At 34.7% G+C, this 17772-nt stretch overlaps 1 protein-coding gene across 1 annotated transcript in view; it reads right to left on the bottom strand.

Annotated features, from left to right (window-relative positions):
- Positions 1–5866: 5866 nt before the first annotated feature.
- The window catches only part of LOC118736393, a 61774-nt gene continuing 49868 nt past the window's right edge, over positions 5867–17772 (bottom strand). The window contains exons 8-9 of the mRNA XM_036466487.1: positions 6847–6951; positions 5867–6737 (exon numbers count right to left, since the gene is read on the bottom strand). Of these exons, the coding sequence (XP_036322380.1) occupies positions 5974–6737; positions 6847–6951 (869 nt within the window). The 3' untranslated portion in view covers positions 5867–5973. The remainder of the gene's footprint in view (positions 6738–6846; positions 6952–17772) is intronic.

Genomic DNA, 17772 nt, shown 5'->3' with positions numbered 1-17772 from the left:
TGTATATCATTTGAACATGCAAAGGGGTTCTTTTTCACAAACCTCTCTATATTTCTTTCAAGAACTGAAGATATTTTTGTTTTCCGTCCACGTGTTTCCACTTTTGGCTTACATTTGATTGCATTCTTTTAGAACATTTCAACGTCTCGGCTATTTTCCGGTACGAAAACCCTTTATTGTGAAAGTGTTTTATTTGTTCTCTAAGCTGAAAAGTGCAGTGCTTTCCTCTGCCCATTTTGAGTGACTAAATTGTAGTGTATTATTATTTGTTTAGTATATAATTAAATTTCATTTTATATATAATACCTTTCGTTGTTTATAATCTTTAAAGTCCACACTATTTCAAAGAAATTTGTATTGAGAGGTCCGCGTCCCTATTATTTCGCACACGCCAAAACGAACTCACTTCACGAAATGATCAATAATTATGAAACGACGCAAAATATTTCCGCTTCGATAACGGTTCTTAGCTTCCACGACATCCCAGCAGGAAATTATTACGTAATTTCGGACCCTATTATTTTTCACATGACTGTATGTATATACTTACAGCCCGATTCTGTGCACTTAATAAATTCAATATTTTTATAATTTGTCAATTTTTGATTATTTATCAAGAACTCCCAGTACGAGCACAGAAATTTAAATCTATTTTCTTGATAAATTATCAAGATTGAAAATGCTATTGACAATTATAATATTTTTTTTTTATTAGAAAATATTTTTCTATCAATTAAATACTGCACGTGCCGTTATTCTCATTTTCGTTGTTGGTGTTTCCGACAGGGCAGGAGTATGATGTAATGTGGAACGATTTTCCATCATCCCTTGTCAAATGTGGTTTGGAGACAAACCGGTTTCGGCGTTGTGCCATATTCACTATAATTTTTCGTTCGGAATGTGCCGATACTTGGACCTGCGACTCACGGAATAATAGCACCGGCACACAAAATAAGTGGCGGGTGCTTTCAATCATTCGTTTGACTCGTACAAAATTTCGAGTAAATTGCGAAAATTGCTAATCTTTTTGCTATTTTTTCGGTTTTTCATAATTACTGTACGTCGAAATACATGTCGGTAGATGGGTCTGGTAAAAAGCACGCGACATTTTTTTTTTTAAACGATTTATGGACCTTACAAAAATTGCCAGATGGCCAGTATTAAAATATGAGAGGGTAGAATTCAAAATTTATCGCAAAAATTCAAAAGTTGTTTTAAAAGTGCAGTATTCGAATATGAAATGACTCTAATTTAATAGAAGTAATTTTTTAAAAGTGTCAGTAGTGCTGCCACTGAAACTCGAAGGGTTTTTATAATTATGCATATTCAAATTCTATATATATATATTCTATATATATATTCTATATATATATATATTCTAGCAATGCAAATGATGTTTAGTTGCAAAAGTTACCAAAATGAAATACAAGTTCCCAAGTTACCAAACCGTTTAAAAGTTACCAATTTTGGTAGAAATGTACCAATTGTGGCAACCATGTTCCCAACTTAACTCCAGTTTATTTACAAATATTAACTGGGTGCAACAACTAACTAACGAACGCGCACTTCGCGTACGAATGTATGGCAGGCGAAAGGTTGTGTTGGTTAAAGACAAAGTTTGGATAGCGGCGCTGTTAGCAATTTATTGTTGCTGGCATGCTGTCGTCTTTGTTGCATAGCGAAAATATGTAAATAGAGCTTCCTCAACAATGCTTGTGCATTGTACTCAAACTTTAATGTTATTTGAGTTGCATTCATGATATTCACACTGGGAAACTAGCAGCCACTAGAGTGCATGCATAGTTATAACTAACAAGCGCAGAACGTACATATTTATGTATGTAGGGTGGTCCAAAAATGCATTGGAAAATATAAGGTCGGAATTTGTATGCTCTTGATATCAAAAAAAAAATTTATAGGTCGCTTAAAGCGCTGAAAGTTTTCCATGTATTTTACTGACATTAGGGTGGTAGGGAGATCTGGTGGATAAGTACCAGAAGGGGTTAGCGTATTCTCGAGACAAGCACATCGATATAACATACTTTTAAATCCGACTGTAAATGCCGATTATATGAAAAAAAATATTCAAAAGGCAAACAAAAAGAAAAATGTGATACGGTCTAATGTGCATATCTAGTAGCTCTACTCTTGTAAGTTGGGGATTTTCTACTGTGTTTTGTGTTTTTATTTATTCATTTTTTTTTTTTACCACGGGGATTCCTCATACGCAGACACGCCCCCTTATTCACGCTCATTTTAGCATTGCACATTTCACCAGCTTCTTAAGTGCTTACATACATACATACATTTCACAGCACTTGTTGTGGCTGATATTGTTTATTTTTTTTAACGGCTATTAATCATATGAAACCTCAAATTTTCACTTTGCGTATGACAAATTGCACAAAAGCGGTTTAACCGTAGATGGGTTAAAAAAAAGTACGGCAGCATTTATTTTGGGAAATTTCGCAAATATGTATGTATCATTGTTATGAAAGAAGAGCGAAATGAACAAGTCATTTAGTCACACATTTGGTTAAAAAATTTGATATATTGTTAGCGATTAAAGGTAAACTTGTTAATAAGTTTAAAAAGGAAAGGTAAACTCTTAACTCTTTGAAATGATGGCACAAGTTAAGCGAACTTGATTGATTGTAAATATCATTTTTCGTTTTGCTTCCAAACTTATGAACAGGAGGTGAAATTTGTTTGTATAGTGGCTATGTTTGTTGCCATTTTACGCTAAAACGGGCTATACGCATTTCGATGAAGTTTGGCACACGCATAGATTTTTATCTAGATTAATATATAGCCATTTTTTTGAAGATAATTGTCACCTTTTTGAAAAGTTAAAATCAATTAATTTGTAAGTCCCATAAAATTTTAAATCAATGTCTGTGTCAAAAGCGGTTCAAAAACAATTTATGTGGGGAATATTTTCGGGAAGGGTTGCCAACTGTTTCAACAATTAAAATCAATTTAATTATTAAGTTAAAATAATTATTTTTTATATCGAAGTCAAAAGAAAGGAGCTTAAGAGAGCTCTATTTCGAAAACATTTTTGAAGACGGTTGCCACCTGTTTAGAAAATCAAAATAAATTTTGGTAATAAATTAAATCACACCCTTTAATATACATGCATACATAGTACGTATATGGGTGTGAATCGAAGAGTTTAAGACGGCCTATAAAGCGATGGAGATTCAAAAAGCTTTATTTCGAAAATATTTTCGGGAAGCGTTGCCACCGGTTCCAAAAGTAAGACACAATTTAATGAATTTAAACCTGTTAATATACATGCACACATATGTATGTAGGTGTCGAAAATCGAAAATAGTAAAAGAGTTTACTTATTTATATTTTAGAGCAGGGTGGCAACCTGAATTTATAATCAATTTAACTAACAATTCAAATGAAATATTTTAACCCGGGTATAAACGATGGAGATTTACAAAGCTTTATTTCGAGAATATTTTCGGGAAGTGTTGCCACCTGTTCCAATAGTTAAAAAAGTTTTAATTAACGAAGTAAATTAAGTAATTTTATATGAGTGTCACAAAAGAAAGGTTTAATACAGTTTTGTTTAGAAAAAATGTTTGAAGAGGTTCTAGACAGAGTTGCCAAGTGTTTGAAATTCATAATTAATTTGATTAGTAACTAAATTAATTTAAACCTTTTAATATACCTACATGCATACTGATTTGGCACAAAAATTTTAAATTTTCTGAAACATAATTTGTATCCCAGACATTCCAGGAATGGGAAATAGCGAGACTGGCTCGATTAAGGTAACCATCTGAGTAAGAGTAGAAACGCCATTTGTACGTAATTTATACGTGTCGTAAACAAAGTATTCAAATCGCGCAAAGAGAGTTTTCTCACAATGTACAAAGCGATCAGCTGGTCACTAGCTAGCTATGCGCTGTGGAGAAATCTATATACCTGCCGCAACACAGATCTAAGTCCGTACGACTACAGACTGCCATCTCAAGTCGTCCAAGCATCACCTTCACGAAGAAAGCCAGATGTAGGCGGTGAATGGTCACAGCACCTTGTTATTGTAGCTATTCTTCATCTCAACTCGCCATGTGGACCACGGCAACTACGTTCTGCTTCGAAACTGTACGTCCCCCCAACACTCGAAGACGGCACCTACACGACTGAATCTCTTGATATAGAGACGTACGTACACTATACATTGGACGCAGCGGCATACAGAGCATTGCAATGCAGTCAGCACAAAAGCCTCAGAACGCATAAGGTCAACATCTGTTTCGGACGCCGACCGCCGCCCATCAATATTGAGGAAACCGAACTGCCGAGAGAGAGATCAGATGCAGCCAAGCGCAACACCGCTATGGGTGGTGACACAGGCTTAACAGCTACCTTTTTCGGCTAATATCAAATGTGGGAAAAACTTGTCCAGAATGCGGGCAAGGTCCTCACAGCAACCAATATCTGCTTCCAACCCGATGGCCCTGACAGCGGAAGCATTATGGACTGTGCCAATCGACGTCACTGTGTCCCTCGGTTTCAGAGTTACCGAGTGAGACCATGAAGAAGACGATACATAACGACACTCGGTAGTGGTTGAGCACTGCTCGTACTACCACAACGTAGCTAGAAACCATACTACGCTCCTGATGTAACCGCAATGAAGTCGGTTAGGTCAAGGCCTTATTACAGTTAACTTACTGTGGTTTTCCTTTTATTTGACTTGGATTTATGGTCTCGAATGGAAGATCTTCTAATGCAGCTTCTAAAGAGATGGTCTTATTGAATAAGTCCTGTCTCAAAGCGTTTATTTAGAAGCACATCGCATTTAGGTGACTATGTGGATACTATTTTGAACAAGGGCAAAGCATATGGTTTTGACAACCTCGAACTAGTCTCGAAAGTTTCCTGAAATAGTATTCAACTAGTCCCGAAATGAACCAGAACTATTATCAAGATAATTCAAAACTAGTCCCAAATGATTCAGAACTATTCATAAAATCGGCCCAAAATGGTTCGGAACTAGTACCGAAATGTTCCTGAAATAGCTGCTAAATGGCCATGATATATTTGTACTTAACAGATCTCGAATTGAGCCCGAACTATACCAGAAATAAACCTGAAATAGTCCTGAGCAGGCCCCAAAACGGTGGAAAAATTCGTACATTTTTCCTGGAAAGACCTCGAATAAGTCTTGAAACGGTCCCTAAATGGTGGCTTGTTAGTCCCAAGATGAAACAAAACTGTTCCCAAAATTGTTTTGAAATAGCCCTGAACTAGACACGAAAAGATCCTCAAATAGTCGTGAACTAGTTCTGAAATGGTTCAGAAAAGGCCCCGAAACGGTGCCGAAATGATCCGGAAATAGTCCTGAAAAGGTGCCGAACAGGTTTCGAAATTATTTGTACACACAAGAAGCAATTACAGCTCTTCTGCCGGGTTACCAAGACGCAGTTACAAATTTTCCGCTGGGTTAACGCAAATTTTACCCATACCGGGAGCTAAGATATTTACACATCAAGAATTCGTCAACACCAAATACGGAAATTGTAAGTTCATTATCTTCCCTGCATACTACAATGAACATTTCAAACTACACGCCATTACTTGCTACCCCTATTTAAACAAAGTATTACCATATTTACGCCCCAATCAATGTTCTTAAAATTATCTATGCTAGATAATCTACAAAGTCAAGCAAAACACTTACAGTCGCCTCCAGATGTTTTTGCATTTGCTGTTAATGTTTGGTCGTTGAAACTCTTTAGCTTGCACGCACACACACACGCACACACAGCGCTCATCGTCGTACCATTCATTTACACAAAATACTATATGTATGTATGTCAAACTCTCCACTTGATCTTCTTTATTTTTTTTTTTTTTTTTTTTTTTGTTTTTGTTTTTGGTCCACTTCACTTCAGCGCACTCGAAATTCACATCCACTCAGAATGGAAATTTCCAACCGATGTCCCGCAATCAGCGCAAATCGGTGCCGTAAATACCACCACAACCACCGCCGCTGCCGCTGCCGTTCCCGCCGCAGTCGCTGCCATCATCACCATCTCCATTACCATTTGTATACTCATTAACACTGCCATTACGACTTTCGTAGTCATCCTCCCCCTCATCAGTCGCATTCGCATAATCACTGCTGCAGCCATCGTCGAGCAGCGTCACTTTTGGCGGTGGGCGATGGTGTGCTTGCTGGTGCTGGTGCTGGTGCTGATGCTGATGTTGTGTCTGCTGTTGTTGTTGCTGCTGCTGTTGCCTTGGGCTTTGCGCACATTGTGGTGAACATTGTGTTTGTTGATGTTGTTGGTTTTCCATGTACGGTTTCTCCATGTCCAGCGCTGCACCACTACAGCTACCATCGTTGACCGCAATCGTTATATTACAGCTGCCGGCGTGGTGCGCGCTCCCATGATGACCAGCGGCGGCGGCTGCTGCTTCACGCATTTGCTGTGCGGCCAAAATTTGCGCAGCACGTATATTGAGGTTAGGTGTGCGTACGCCAGGTGGCATTTGCGCCGAGGCCACGCTGATTGTGGGCGGCACATTTAACGCTGACCGACTAGCCGCGTGACTGCCACTGATGTTGTCTGCGCTGCTGCCACCACAATAATGGGCGCCAGTAATGTGGTAGGGCGTTGGGGAGTGATGTGATTGAACACCGTTGTGATTTCCATCGGCGCCAGGCAAGTGTTGTGGCGCCAACTGTATAGAATGATGGTCTTTGTGTTCTGCGAAATAGTGAAAAGTGAAAATGTTGGTGAATGAATATGAAAATACGCGAGCGGCGTTACACAGGTTTCAACAGCGATATAACATTTTGGTTGAATATTAACTTACCTAAGGCAGCTAGCAGTTTAGGTTGCAGTGGCAGCATAAAATCATGTCCTGTGGTGGCAGCGCGCGGCTGTAAACTCTGCACAGGCGGCACGCTCAAGTAGTCAGCTATGTGGAGCGGAAAAGACAAGAGGAATAACAAAATGTAAATTTAAAATTAAAGTTGAGAATTTTTGCATAAACTGGTTACCTATAAGAAATTTAAAGAAAATTGAATTTTTTTTTAAATTAATTTTTTTTTTTTATTATTTGTTAGAATGTTGGGTAGATACATTTCTTCCAACGTTAATAAAAAAGGCAGAGTTCAATAAAAAAAAAAAACTGTTAATGCATAACTAATTGCTGTCATGCATACCGTATGATAATTGCATAGTACATGCCGAAATACATACTTACTCGTACATTGTAAAGACGAAAGATATTGCGAATGAAAAAGTTAACTTATTCTGAATTTGATTTTTGAACAGGTGGCAATTCTCTTCCGAAATATTTTCGAGATAAACCTTTTCTCGTTTTCGTTCGGCCCCTGTATTCAACATTTTATTTAAGTAATAAATTAAATTGAATTTCACTTTTAAAAGAGGCAACCCTGTTGAAAATATTTTTGGAGCAAGCTCTATTAACCGTGTTTCGGTTGACATCTATGTTACAATATTTCATATAACTCACTGAATTTAACTTTTAAAAAGGTGGCAACCCTCTTCACAAATATTTTAGGAATAATAATAAATAATAAATTTAATAAATTAATTTACTTCAACGTTTAAACAGCTGGCAATCTTATAAAAAATATTTTCGAAATTAGGCTTTCTTAAACATCTCTGTTTGACTTCCGTTATAGTGCAATATTTCAGTAAGTTGGATTTGACTTTAAAACAGGTGGCAACCTTGTTAAAAAATGTTTTCAAAATAAAGCATTCTTCAAAGTTTTTTGTTTGTTATTAATATCAAACAGGTGGCAATTTCTCCAAAATATATTTTGCAAACAAAAACTTTGCTAAACCATTTTGGCTGGCTTTAAACTTGACAATTCAATTTAATTTAACCGTTTAAAACAAGTGGCAACCATCCTCACAAATATGTTCGAATTAAAGCTTTCCTTTATTTGGCATCCATACTTAGAATTAGAGTTTCAAACAGATGGCAACCCGCTTTAACAATATTTTCCAGATAAGGCTTTCTTATACATATTTCGTTTGGCACGCATACTAAAATTAGTTTTCCATTTAACTTAACAATTTAATTGAATCTGACATTTTTTTATTAATCGAATTAAATTTTTTCAAGATTTTAAAAAGAAAACCTAAGATCTTTTTCGGTTGGCAAGCTCACCCAGATCTCGTTAGTTTGCCAAATTCGTTGAACTTGCAATTAAAATTTTTTTAGCTTTTGGGGCGGGTGGCAACCCTCATTAAATAATATTTTACATGGCAGGTTTGGTTATATGGGCAGCTTTGATACGACTTCACTAGGAGCCTGCATAGGCCCAATGTTATGTGGCATAACTTATGCCCAAAAAAGGTTTCTCGTAAGCTGTCTAATCTTTCGAAGACGTGGTACCCAGGAGGCTTGGGTCGTTTTCTCTGGAATGCGTTTTTCCGTTTTGGGGGCGGTAACGTAATAAATCTTAAAAAAAAATTGTGTTTTCATGATGTCAGGTGTAACATTCAAACATCTTTAGAGTTAAATAAAGCATACCAAAACGGAGATGACTTATAAAAAAAAAAAAAAAATTGCCATTGCGTACCGTTCTTTGGTTGACAAAAAAATTAGTCGCGCTTGGAACACTGGTGTCGAGAAAATCTACGAAAAGGAGGTCATAACGGACGTGACAAAAACAGAAGTGGTTTCAGAGTACATCTAAAAATTAGCAAAACTCTGCGAATCCTGTGAGGTTTTCCTTTCTTAAACATTCTTTAGATAAAGGCAAATTACGGAGCATTACAGCCAATTCATTTTTAATCAGATGCAATTCGTTGTTGGTTTAATTTTGAATTAAAATGTGGTAACGGACGTTACATATCGGACCTGACAGATTTTTTCCCCGTACAATATTTTTACTATGAATACATATATAATTAAATTTTTTATTTTTATTTTTTTTTTAGTTATTTTCTCCACTGTCTCGCGTCTTCCAAACCTTTTTTCGCCCTCGAAATACGAAATTTAAAGTTATAAAGCCGTTTGAACTCATTTACTTGAATTTTCGGTTTACATTTTTATGGAGACACCTATCTACAAATTAAAAAAAAATAATTGTATGCAATTATCTTGCAAATATTTCAACCTTCAAAATTGACAAAAATGGGTACGATACAATTTCTAGAACGAAAAATGTTGAATTTTAAATATGGCAAGGTTCGGTAAATTGTCGTAAATCATCCCAACTTTAAACCTTCATAACTCTGAAAATAAATTCTTTTAATGAATTCCCGATAAATTTGTCGACTAACTTTCCAAGGAAATGCCGAAGAAAAATAGGCTTGGTGTCATTTAAAAAGCAATTTTTTTGTATGAAATCTTTACGACTTGTAAAAGAACGGCCCACATATAACCGATAAAGAGCGGCATTCCTCAAAGAATTGGGAAGCGAAATCGGAAAATGAAACTCCAAATCGTTTAGTACAATCATCTCTACCTTACAAGCCTTCCACAACAAAACCCAAGTGTTTCCTAATAGGTCAAAGAAATCAACACTTCACTTTCTTCTTTTGCATATCGAAACTCTGCAGCAACACAAGCCAACTGTAGGGGCCACATCCGTGTAAACACAAACGTGTAAATCATTTTTAGTTTTGGGAAGAGAGAGAACTCATAATGAGCCAAATTAGGTGAATGCGGTGGCTGATTCAACAAATGAACTCAGTTTCGATTCAAAAATTTACGCACAATGAGTGATGTGTTATACGGTGCTTTTTGACGAATAGCCGAGACCAACCTTTTGGATGGCGATTTTTATGTCGAATGCGACAAATTCTGGCCACTAATAACTTTTGAAGTTTGACCAAACTTTTTATAATAATCATAATAATAATAATAATAATAATAATTGCCTGCCGAGAGGCGACCGCTGTTAAGAAAAAACCTTTCTTGCATATTTTTTTGCGATGTTGCTTTAACCAGGGCTTGAACTCAGGCTATTTATTACGCGATTTATTTACATTTTCACTATAAAAAGCAAACACGTGTAATTGCAAATATCCTTCAGTCAATTCGACAGTGGTTGCAAATTATTTACGGATACTTAATATTCGTAAAAGAAAAAAACTGTAGGAAAATAAACAAATACATACATATGTAAGTATGTAGATATATGTACGTATAGGACGTAAACAGTGTTAATGAGGCAAGCCAATGTTGGCTGCGGTTAAAGATTCACAAGAAATATACAGAGCCAAAAAAAAAGAAAAAATTTACCGAAAAATAAACAGAAAACAAGTAACAGACAGACAGTGCAACAAACAAGCAAACACTGAGGAAATTAGCAAAAATGGCCGAGAATGCAAATAAGTCAACCGGGGGGGGGGGGGGCATGAGAATGACAAAAAATTAATAAAACGATAGCAAGAAGGCAAAAACAAATAAAAAAGAAATACGTGAAAAAAGAAAAGAATCTGAAAAATAACCGCCAGCCCAGCCTTCTGAGCTGGCATATTATTGTTGAGCTATGAAAGCAGAAAAAGCCAATTCACGAAAAAGCAAAGCTAATTAAGACATCACGGTGGGGACGTTGACGACCCCAAAAGCCTGCAAGCTAGCAAGCCAGCCAGCACTTGTAAATTTTCTTTTGCTAAATATTTGCACTTCTGCATTTCCACCGTAACTTTTTCAGCTACTTTTTCTCTTTCGTTATTTGTTGTATGTTTGTAAATATGTAGCACAATCATTTGTGTCGCACATTAATCACATGACTGCCGGCAGGCAATCACACACACATATACGCACACACAGCTGGAAGTCATATTTGCCAAACACGAAATGACTAGCGGACATTTTGTCGCAGAATACGCAAAACTATGCAGAGGCTATAGAGCAACTAGTACGGGGAACTATTCGGTTTGTGAATTGAAAACACAAGTTGTTGAGGAAAGTCGGCGATTTAGGGCAGCGCACTATGGGGCCAGGAAGGATTCAAAACTGGCAAAAATTCAAAATCTTATCTGATTGGCTTGTCACTCGGTGGTTTTTTGGGTTGCTGATTACGGGTTTGGTGTAAGATTGGAAAAATTCAAAATGGCGGATTTAATATGACGAGCGATATTTGTTTTTGGGGTCGTTGATTAAGGATCTGACATTAGATTTTAAAAGTTCAAAATGGCGGACGATATATATTGAAAATCGATCGGATTAGCTTCAACCCTTTTACTCACGATTTTTTGTGGCCGCTGATTGCGAAAACAAAACTCAGAATTCAAAAATTCAATATATGGGATTCAATATGGCGGACACATTTTTTAAATTTGTTGAATTTACTTGAAGATTGTTTCGTCGTGGTCAGAAATTGTAAATTTGGAAGGAAATTCTGACAACTGTCTTTCAACTCACCATCGTCCTTCGAAAAACAAAAGTCCTTCGTAAGACAATTGTCAACTATGTCAATTATCTTAACGTTATGCTGTGGGCCTTTTAGCAATGAATTTTTAAAAATTAAATTAAATAAAAAGTATATATACAGAAAATTAAATGAGAGAAAAATTAGTAAAACAAAAAGGAAATAGTACGTAAAAGTTAAATTAGATTAAAAATAATTTTATTGAACAAATTTAATGAATGGTTGTTTAAAAAGAATATATTTTTATGTTCATTTAATTTTAAGGAACTTATTGTTTTCTTTTTTAAATAATCTTTTTTTTCGTTTTTTAGTTAAATTTTCTTTTAATTTTTATAGTTTTAATTGTGAATAATATTTGTTTTTTAATTTCATTTACATTTCATAAATATATTTTTTCTGTTTTAATTAAATTTGATATTCTTCTGTTAAATTTGTTTTTCTTTAATTTTTAGATTTTATTGTTTTAACCCTCATCGGTCCCCCCAAAAATTTGTCGAATTCGTTCTTGTGTAGACGCTCGTATATAAACAAATCTGACTATTCCTATCAGATTTTGAAGAAAAATTCCAACGTATGCAGTTCAATTTTAGTACAACAAAGTACAAGTTTAAAGTTGCTAGAAAATCGCATTGATTTTGGCAATTTTTTTCACGCAGGTTCTTCTATAGGGTTAAAATAATAAAATCTAAAAATTAAAAGAAAACAAATTTAACAGAAGAATAACACATTTAATTAAAAAAAAAAAAACCAAAAAATAAATAATAAATAAAATAAATTTATGAATTGTAAATGGAAATTAAATAAAATATTTTTCACAATAAAATTTAAAAAATTTAAAAGAAAATTTAACTGAAAAACTAAAAAAAATTAGTTCCTAACAATTAAATGAAAACAAACAAACCTTTAAAGAAAATTAAATAAAAAAGAATTTAAATTAATTTACATAAAACATCTAAATTAGATTAAAAAAAAAGTCTGAAAAACTAAATTTAAAAAAAAAAAATAAATAAAGAAAAAAATAAATTCCGCTTCCGAGAGCTTTTCTACTAAGACTATTACTACGAACTATTTCGCCATCTGTCTTTCGTTGGTCTTAAGAAAGACGTTTACTATCTTAGCCAGAACTGCCCTGTTAGTATCCGGTTTTATGGCTTAAACTTATTCTAGGTTATCTGTTAATGTAAGCAATGTATTATTTTCTGCCACTTAAAAGCTGCATGACTGAACAAATTCTTCTCTATTGCCTGAATTTTGGAACCAGTACAATTTTTTTCGTCACTATTCAATTCATCATTTTTTTTTTATTTTTAAAATGAATAGAATCAAATACCATACCTGACTTTTGGTCACTTTTGACTAAACTCTGGCCCTAAGCGCAGCGCAGCCAGCGCAGTGGAGTTGAATGTGGAAGTATAGAAGGAAGTACGTAAAGCAATTTGCTTACACGTTGAGTGTTCGTGTAAAATGTAAATTGCGTGCGAATTGCAGTGCAAGTTATACGCAGTAAGGGACGAGGAGCTTATGATATTTAATTAGAAACTAGTGCATGCATGTGTTGAAACGTCTAAAGGTATGTGGAAACAGATGCTACATTCATACAAAGAAGAACGCAAGGAGAGAGGAAATGTTTCTTTAAATGTAGCTCCAAAGAACATTCGCCGTCAAGAATGGTGCTATCCACAAGTTTATTAAGGAAAAATTTATATCTTTTGCTATACGACCACTAGCATTTTAATTTTTCCTCTATAATTTCCATTTTTTAATGCCTCGATATTGCTATCACACAAGTGGCAGCGAGCAAAAAAAAAAAAATTCCAAATTTTTCTGTGATATTTGACAGGCCGTATTTCGGTGAAAAATGGTCGTTTAGAGACATTAGGAAGTCTTTTGAAGCTTTGGGATTGTAATTTTCAGATTTCTTGGCTAAACATCTTTAGGAACTATGGTTCGCATGCAATCCGAACAGATAGCTCGAAAAAATTATTTTGCATTCTTTTTTTGGTTTGTTTTCATTTTGGCCAACGGACTTGAAAAAATTTGTTTCAGTTAAGCCGGCATACGGATGATTAACCTTTATTTTCCTTTTTTTAAAAACACCCTTAATTTTTATGAGCATTGTTTTCTAAGACAGAGTTCGGAAAAAATTCTCACTGAGGAATACAATTTTCTTCTTCCTCCTCACTACAACTGAAGTCAAAATAATAAATAATATCCTCTTTTGTGGGTTAAAAACGAAAGAGCGCTCTTCAACTAAATTTATCTTTAATATAACCTCAATATTTTCCTTACGGCGTGAGGCTCACGCTCCAGAGCCACTCAAGCTATTACTCCTCATAAAAGAGCGTCCTGTCACTTTGGCTCTATTGGCTTTAGTCGGTCAGTATGAAGTTTTACAAGGCAATTCTGGCAACTGAGTATCTTAAATGCTCTTTACTGCCTTGTGAAAGACTAATTGAAAGATTTGCTAACGAGGAGGTCTTAGCGTTATGCTGTTCGCCTTTTAGCAAAGTTTTTTTTTTTTAATTTAATAAAAGAAAATTCAATTGAAAAGGGAACAAAATAACAAAAGGAAAATAAAACCAAAATAAATAAAAAAAAAATTTAAAAATCAAATGAAACTAAAAAAAATATATTTATATTTCTTTTAAAACAAAATCTTAAAATTACAAAAAATTAGATTCAAAAATAAAATGAAAAAAAAAAACTTTTTAAAACAACGAAATCTAAAACCAAAAAGAAAGTTAAAGTGAAAAATTTAAAAAACATTTAATTAAAAAATAAAAAAAACTGAATGTGTTTTAATATGAAATTTTTGGAACTTTTTGAATTTATTAGAATGCTAATTACATAGTTAGGAGTAATATTATCGAGAACTCATAAGAAATACATTATATTATTTATCACGCATGTAAATGCATTACCACTTTTCCGACTGGGTATGTATTACTACATGCATATGTGGTCCAACGATGCACGATTTTGAAATCAAAAAATATTTGGCGAGTGCTCAAAGCGCTCAAAGTTTTCCATGTACTATTTTGTATGCCGAAAAAAGAACTTTTCGTAGAAAATCATAGAATTCTTGAAAATCAATATTTTTCGATCGGAAAACTCTGTTTCTCTTCAGAAGATTCCCAATAATAATACCCAATTGTTTCTTTAAGCATTTTTCTATTGTAACTACATTTTATAGGTCCGCCAAAAACCCGCCGAGAAAATGCAATGGGGGGGACCAACAAAAAATCGTTAGTGCTAAAAACTGGTTAAATAAAAAATTGGATATTAATATTGGAAGTCTCCTGAAGAGAACCAGAGTTTTCTGATCGAAAAATATGGATTTTCAAGAATTCTATACAATTTCTACAAGCGGTTTGATCACTCCCTAAATAATTTTTTGATTTCAAAATAAAAGATAGGGGTATATATTTTCGGTTTCATACATTTTTAACTGAATCATTTCAGCTTAACCCTCAAATGCAGTAGCATCTAAAATCTGTTTTAGCAAATCGTGTAAAAATCTGCAGCGTCACTCTTAAAACCAAAACATCTAAACTAAAGAGCTAAACAAAAAAAAAAAAAGAAACAACAGCGAAAATAACAGCGAAACTAACGACAAATAAAAAATATTTGCAGCCTTACTGGCTGACCAATTCGCGTCTGATGACGTCCAGCTGTTTGCTAACAATAATCTCAACACATTTCGAGTTAAACGTTGCATACTGCACGGCGCCATAGCGTCGCCAGCGAGTGCACACAGTTGCTGTTTTGCTGCCTTTTGATTCTTGCTTTTCACTTTCTCCCCTTCATTTTTCCACAATATTACGTTGGTAAGTAATTTAATGTAAAATTTTAAATTACATTGCGTTCAAAGTCAACAGCGAACATTAAAATTTTAACAGTAAACGTAACCAACCATATTGAAGAGATATATAGTTGAAATGGGCGTTGACGAGCGTGTGGGTGGGGGAAAAGCGGAATGGCACGTCGAAATTTAGTTAAATTGAAATGCATAAAATTGTATGCAACTTCCACTTCGTTGCCGTCATCCACTGGTGACCACCAGCAAACCAATGCCGGTGGCACACACTCACTCATTCACGAAAGCCAACGCTGCTTTTCCACTGCATTTTCGAGACTTTTGCGTTCAAATTGAAAAAGTTTTTCCATTTAACGCAGATTACCGCTACGGTGGCTGAGTCCGGAGCAAAAAACTATAATAAATATATACGAGGATGGATGGCTGGTCTGCAGCATGGCGACCGACCATGTTGCTGTTGTTGATAATTGGCATTGCGCCGCTACTTTTACTGCCGCCATTTCGTCAGCGCTGATATAGTACTTAGTACTACGCTCAACAATTTTACATTAATGAGTTAATAAGTTTGCCAAGATGACGTCATTTTTGTTGATTGTTTGCAAAAAGCAATCAAGAGTAAGAAAAACCCAAAATAAATTCAACAAAAATATTGAGAAAACAAAATGAAAATTTGCAATGAGAGGCTTCAGAGCTTAATTTCTACTCACTAGTATACGCAACTGTATTTGTAAGTATGATTCTTGCTTAAAGTTTAAATTGAGATGTGTAATTATCCAAAAAGTAAATTTACAACTTCTTACCAAAAGAAAGCATATAGCGAAGAGCAAGCAGAGCAAATGAGTGAGGAGAAGGAGTGTATGTAGGTTGTCCATTGAAATTATGAACTCTGCAGGGCGTAAAGTTAAAGTGAGTACCCTCCGGTATTGAGTGAGTAGAGTGAGATGGCAAGTGAGTAAACGAGGGAGGCAGTTCTTAGCAGTGTTGCCAGAATTTTTTTCAAAAACTGTGTTTTCAGCAAAGAAAAATATGTTTTCAACAAAAAAAAAAAAAAAAAACTGTAACCTTAAAACATGGATTTATGGAAAATTAAGGTTTTTTGGCCGAATTACTGAAATGCAGCTCCTTGTTATCTTGAAAGTTTACTTCCAAAATAACCGAAGAGGTATTTTAATTTATTCGTTCGATTTTGTAATTAAAAAAAAAAAACTGTAATTTACTCTAAAACGTAAATTAAAAAAAAATTTGAGTACCAGTTACTTATGAAATCTGATGTGTATGTAAACATCTAAGTACGCCTGAGCAAACATTAGGCGATTCAGCTACATACATAAATGAGCGAGTCTCACGAGTAGTTTTTTAGTGTCACTTCCTTCTCTCGCCAGAAAAAAAAATAAACTATTTTTTCTCATACATATTTATGTACATACATATCTACATTTCAATCAAGGTACATCCAGAAATAAGCACAATACAAAATAAATCAAGTATTTGAACAATGTAAGCCTTAAAACGTTTATTTAGGCGAAAAAGTACCGAAAATTTGTAATTTTTTAATATTTACTAGAAAAAATCATAAATGTTTTTGTTTTTTTTTTTTCAAATAACTTTAGGAAGTTTGCAAATGGAATGTTCATAAAAGAGGCAATAGACGTTCGCATCCAATACAGCATATCTGTGAAGTTTCAAGAGTGTGCCACCAAATAAAAAAAAAAAAATTTTAATGTTTTTAATTATGATAATTTGAGATACTTCAGAATGTTAAAATTAAGCGTTGAAAATGTGCCTCTTACCAAAACAAACGAATCTGGTGTAATAAAACTAGCGTGCCACCAAATGAAAAAAAAAATTACATTGAATAAACGATGACTATGATTTGAGAAACTAAAATTCCATTTATTTAATTTCGTTGGAACAAATATACGATATTTTCATACCCACTTCGAGAATAGTTCAATACTATTTCAGGCTCATTTCGTGACTAGTTTCGAACTACTACGAAATTATCTCGATGTGGTTCCAAAATTGTTCTGAAGTTGTCCTGAAGTGGATCTGAAAAGGTCGTGAAGTTGTTCCAAAAAGATCCCAAAATGGTTCCTTAACATTCCCAAAATAAACCCGAACTAATTCCGAAATGCCCCTGAACTAGTTCCAAATTGATTCCGAACTTGTATCAAAAGGTCGTGAATTTGTGATCTCGAACAAGCCTTGAAACTACTCCAAAATGGTACCTTCGTATTATTAAAATAAACCCTAACTAATTACGAAATGCTGCTGAAGAAGCCCAAAAATTATCCCGAACTAGTCCGAAAAAAGATCATAAAATAGTCCTGAACTAGTCCCGACATGGTACTGAATTTAGTCCTCAAATGACACCGTGATAGTCCCGAAATGTTCCTCAATTGGTTCAGAACTAATCGCAAAATGGTCCTCAAATAGTCTTGTACTAGTCACGAAATGGTCTCAAACTAGTAATGAACCTTGTCCCGAAATGGTTCTAAAATACATATTAATGAACAGGTCACGAAACAGTCGCAAAAGTCGTGAACTTGTCCAGAAATGG

Source organism: Rhagoletis pomonella, unplaced genomic scaffold (genome assembly GCF_013731165.1).
Source record: "Rhagoletis pomonella isolate Grant_MI unplaced genomic scaffold, Rhpom_1.0 Rhpom_scaffold_00003, whole genome shotgun sequence".
NCBI classification, from domain to species: Eukaryota; Metazoa; Arthropoda; class Insecta; order Diptera; family Tephritidae; genus Rhagoletis; species Rhagoletis pomonella.
The sequence above is the reverse complement of the archived record's forward strand: the minus strand, read 5'-3'. Positions and strand labels throughout refer to the sequence as shown.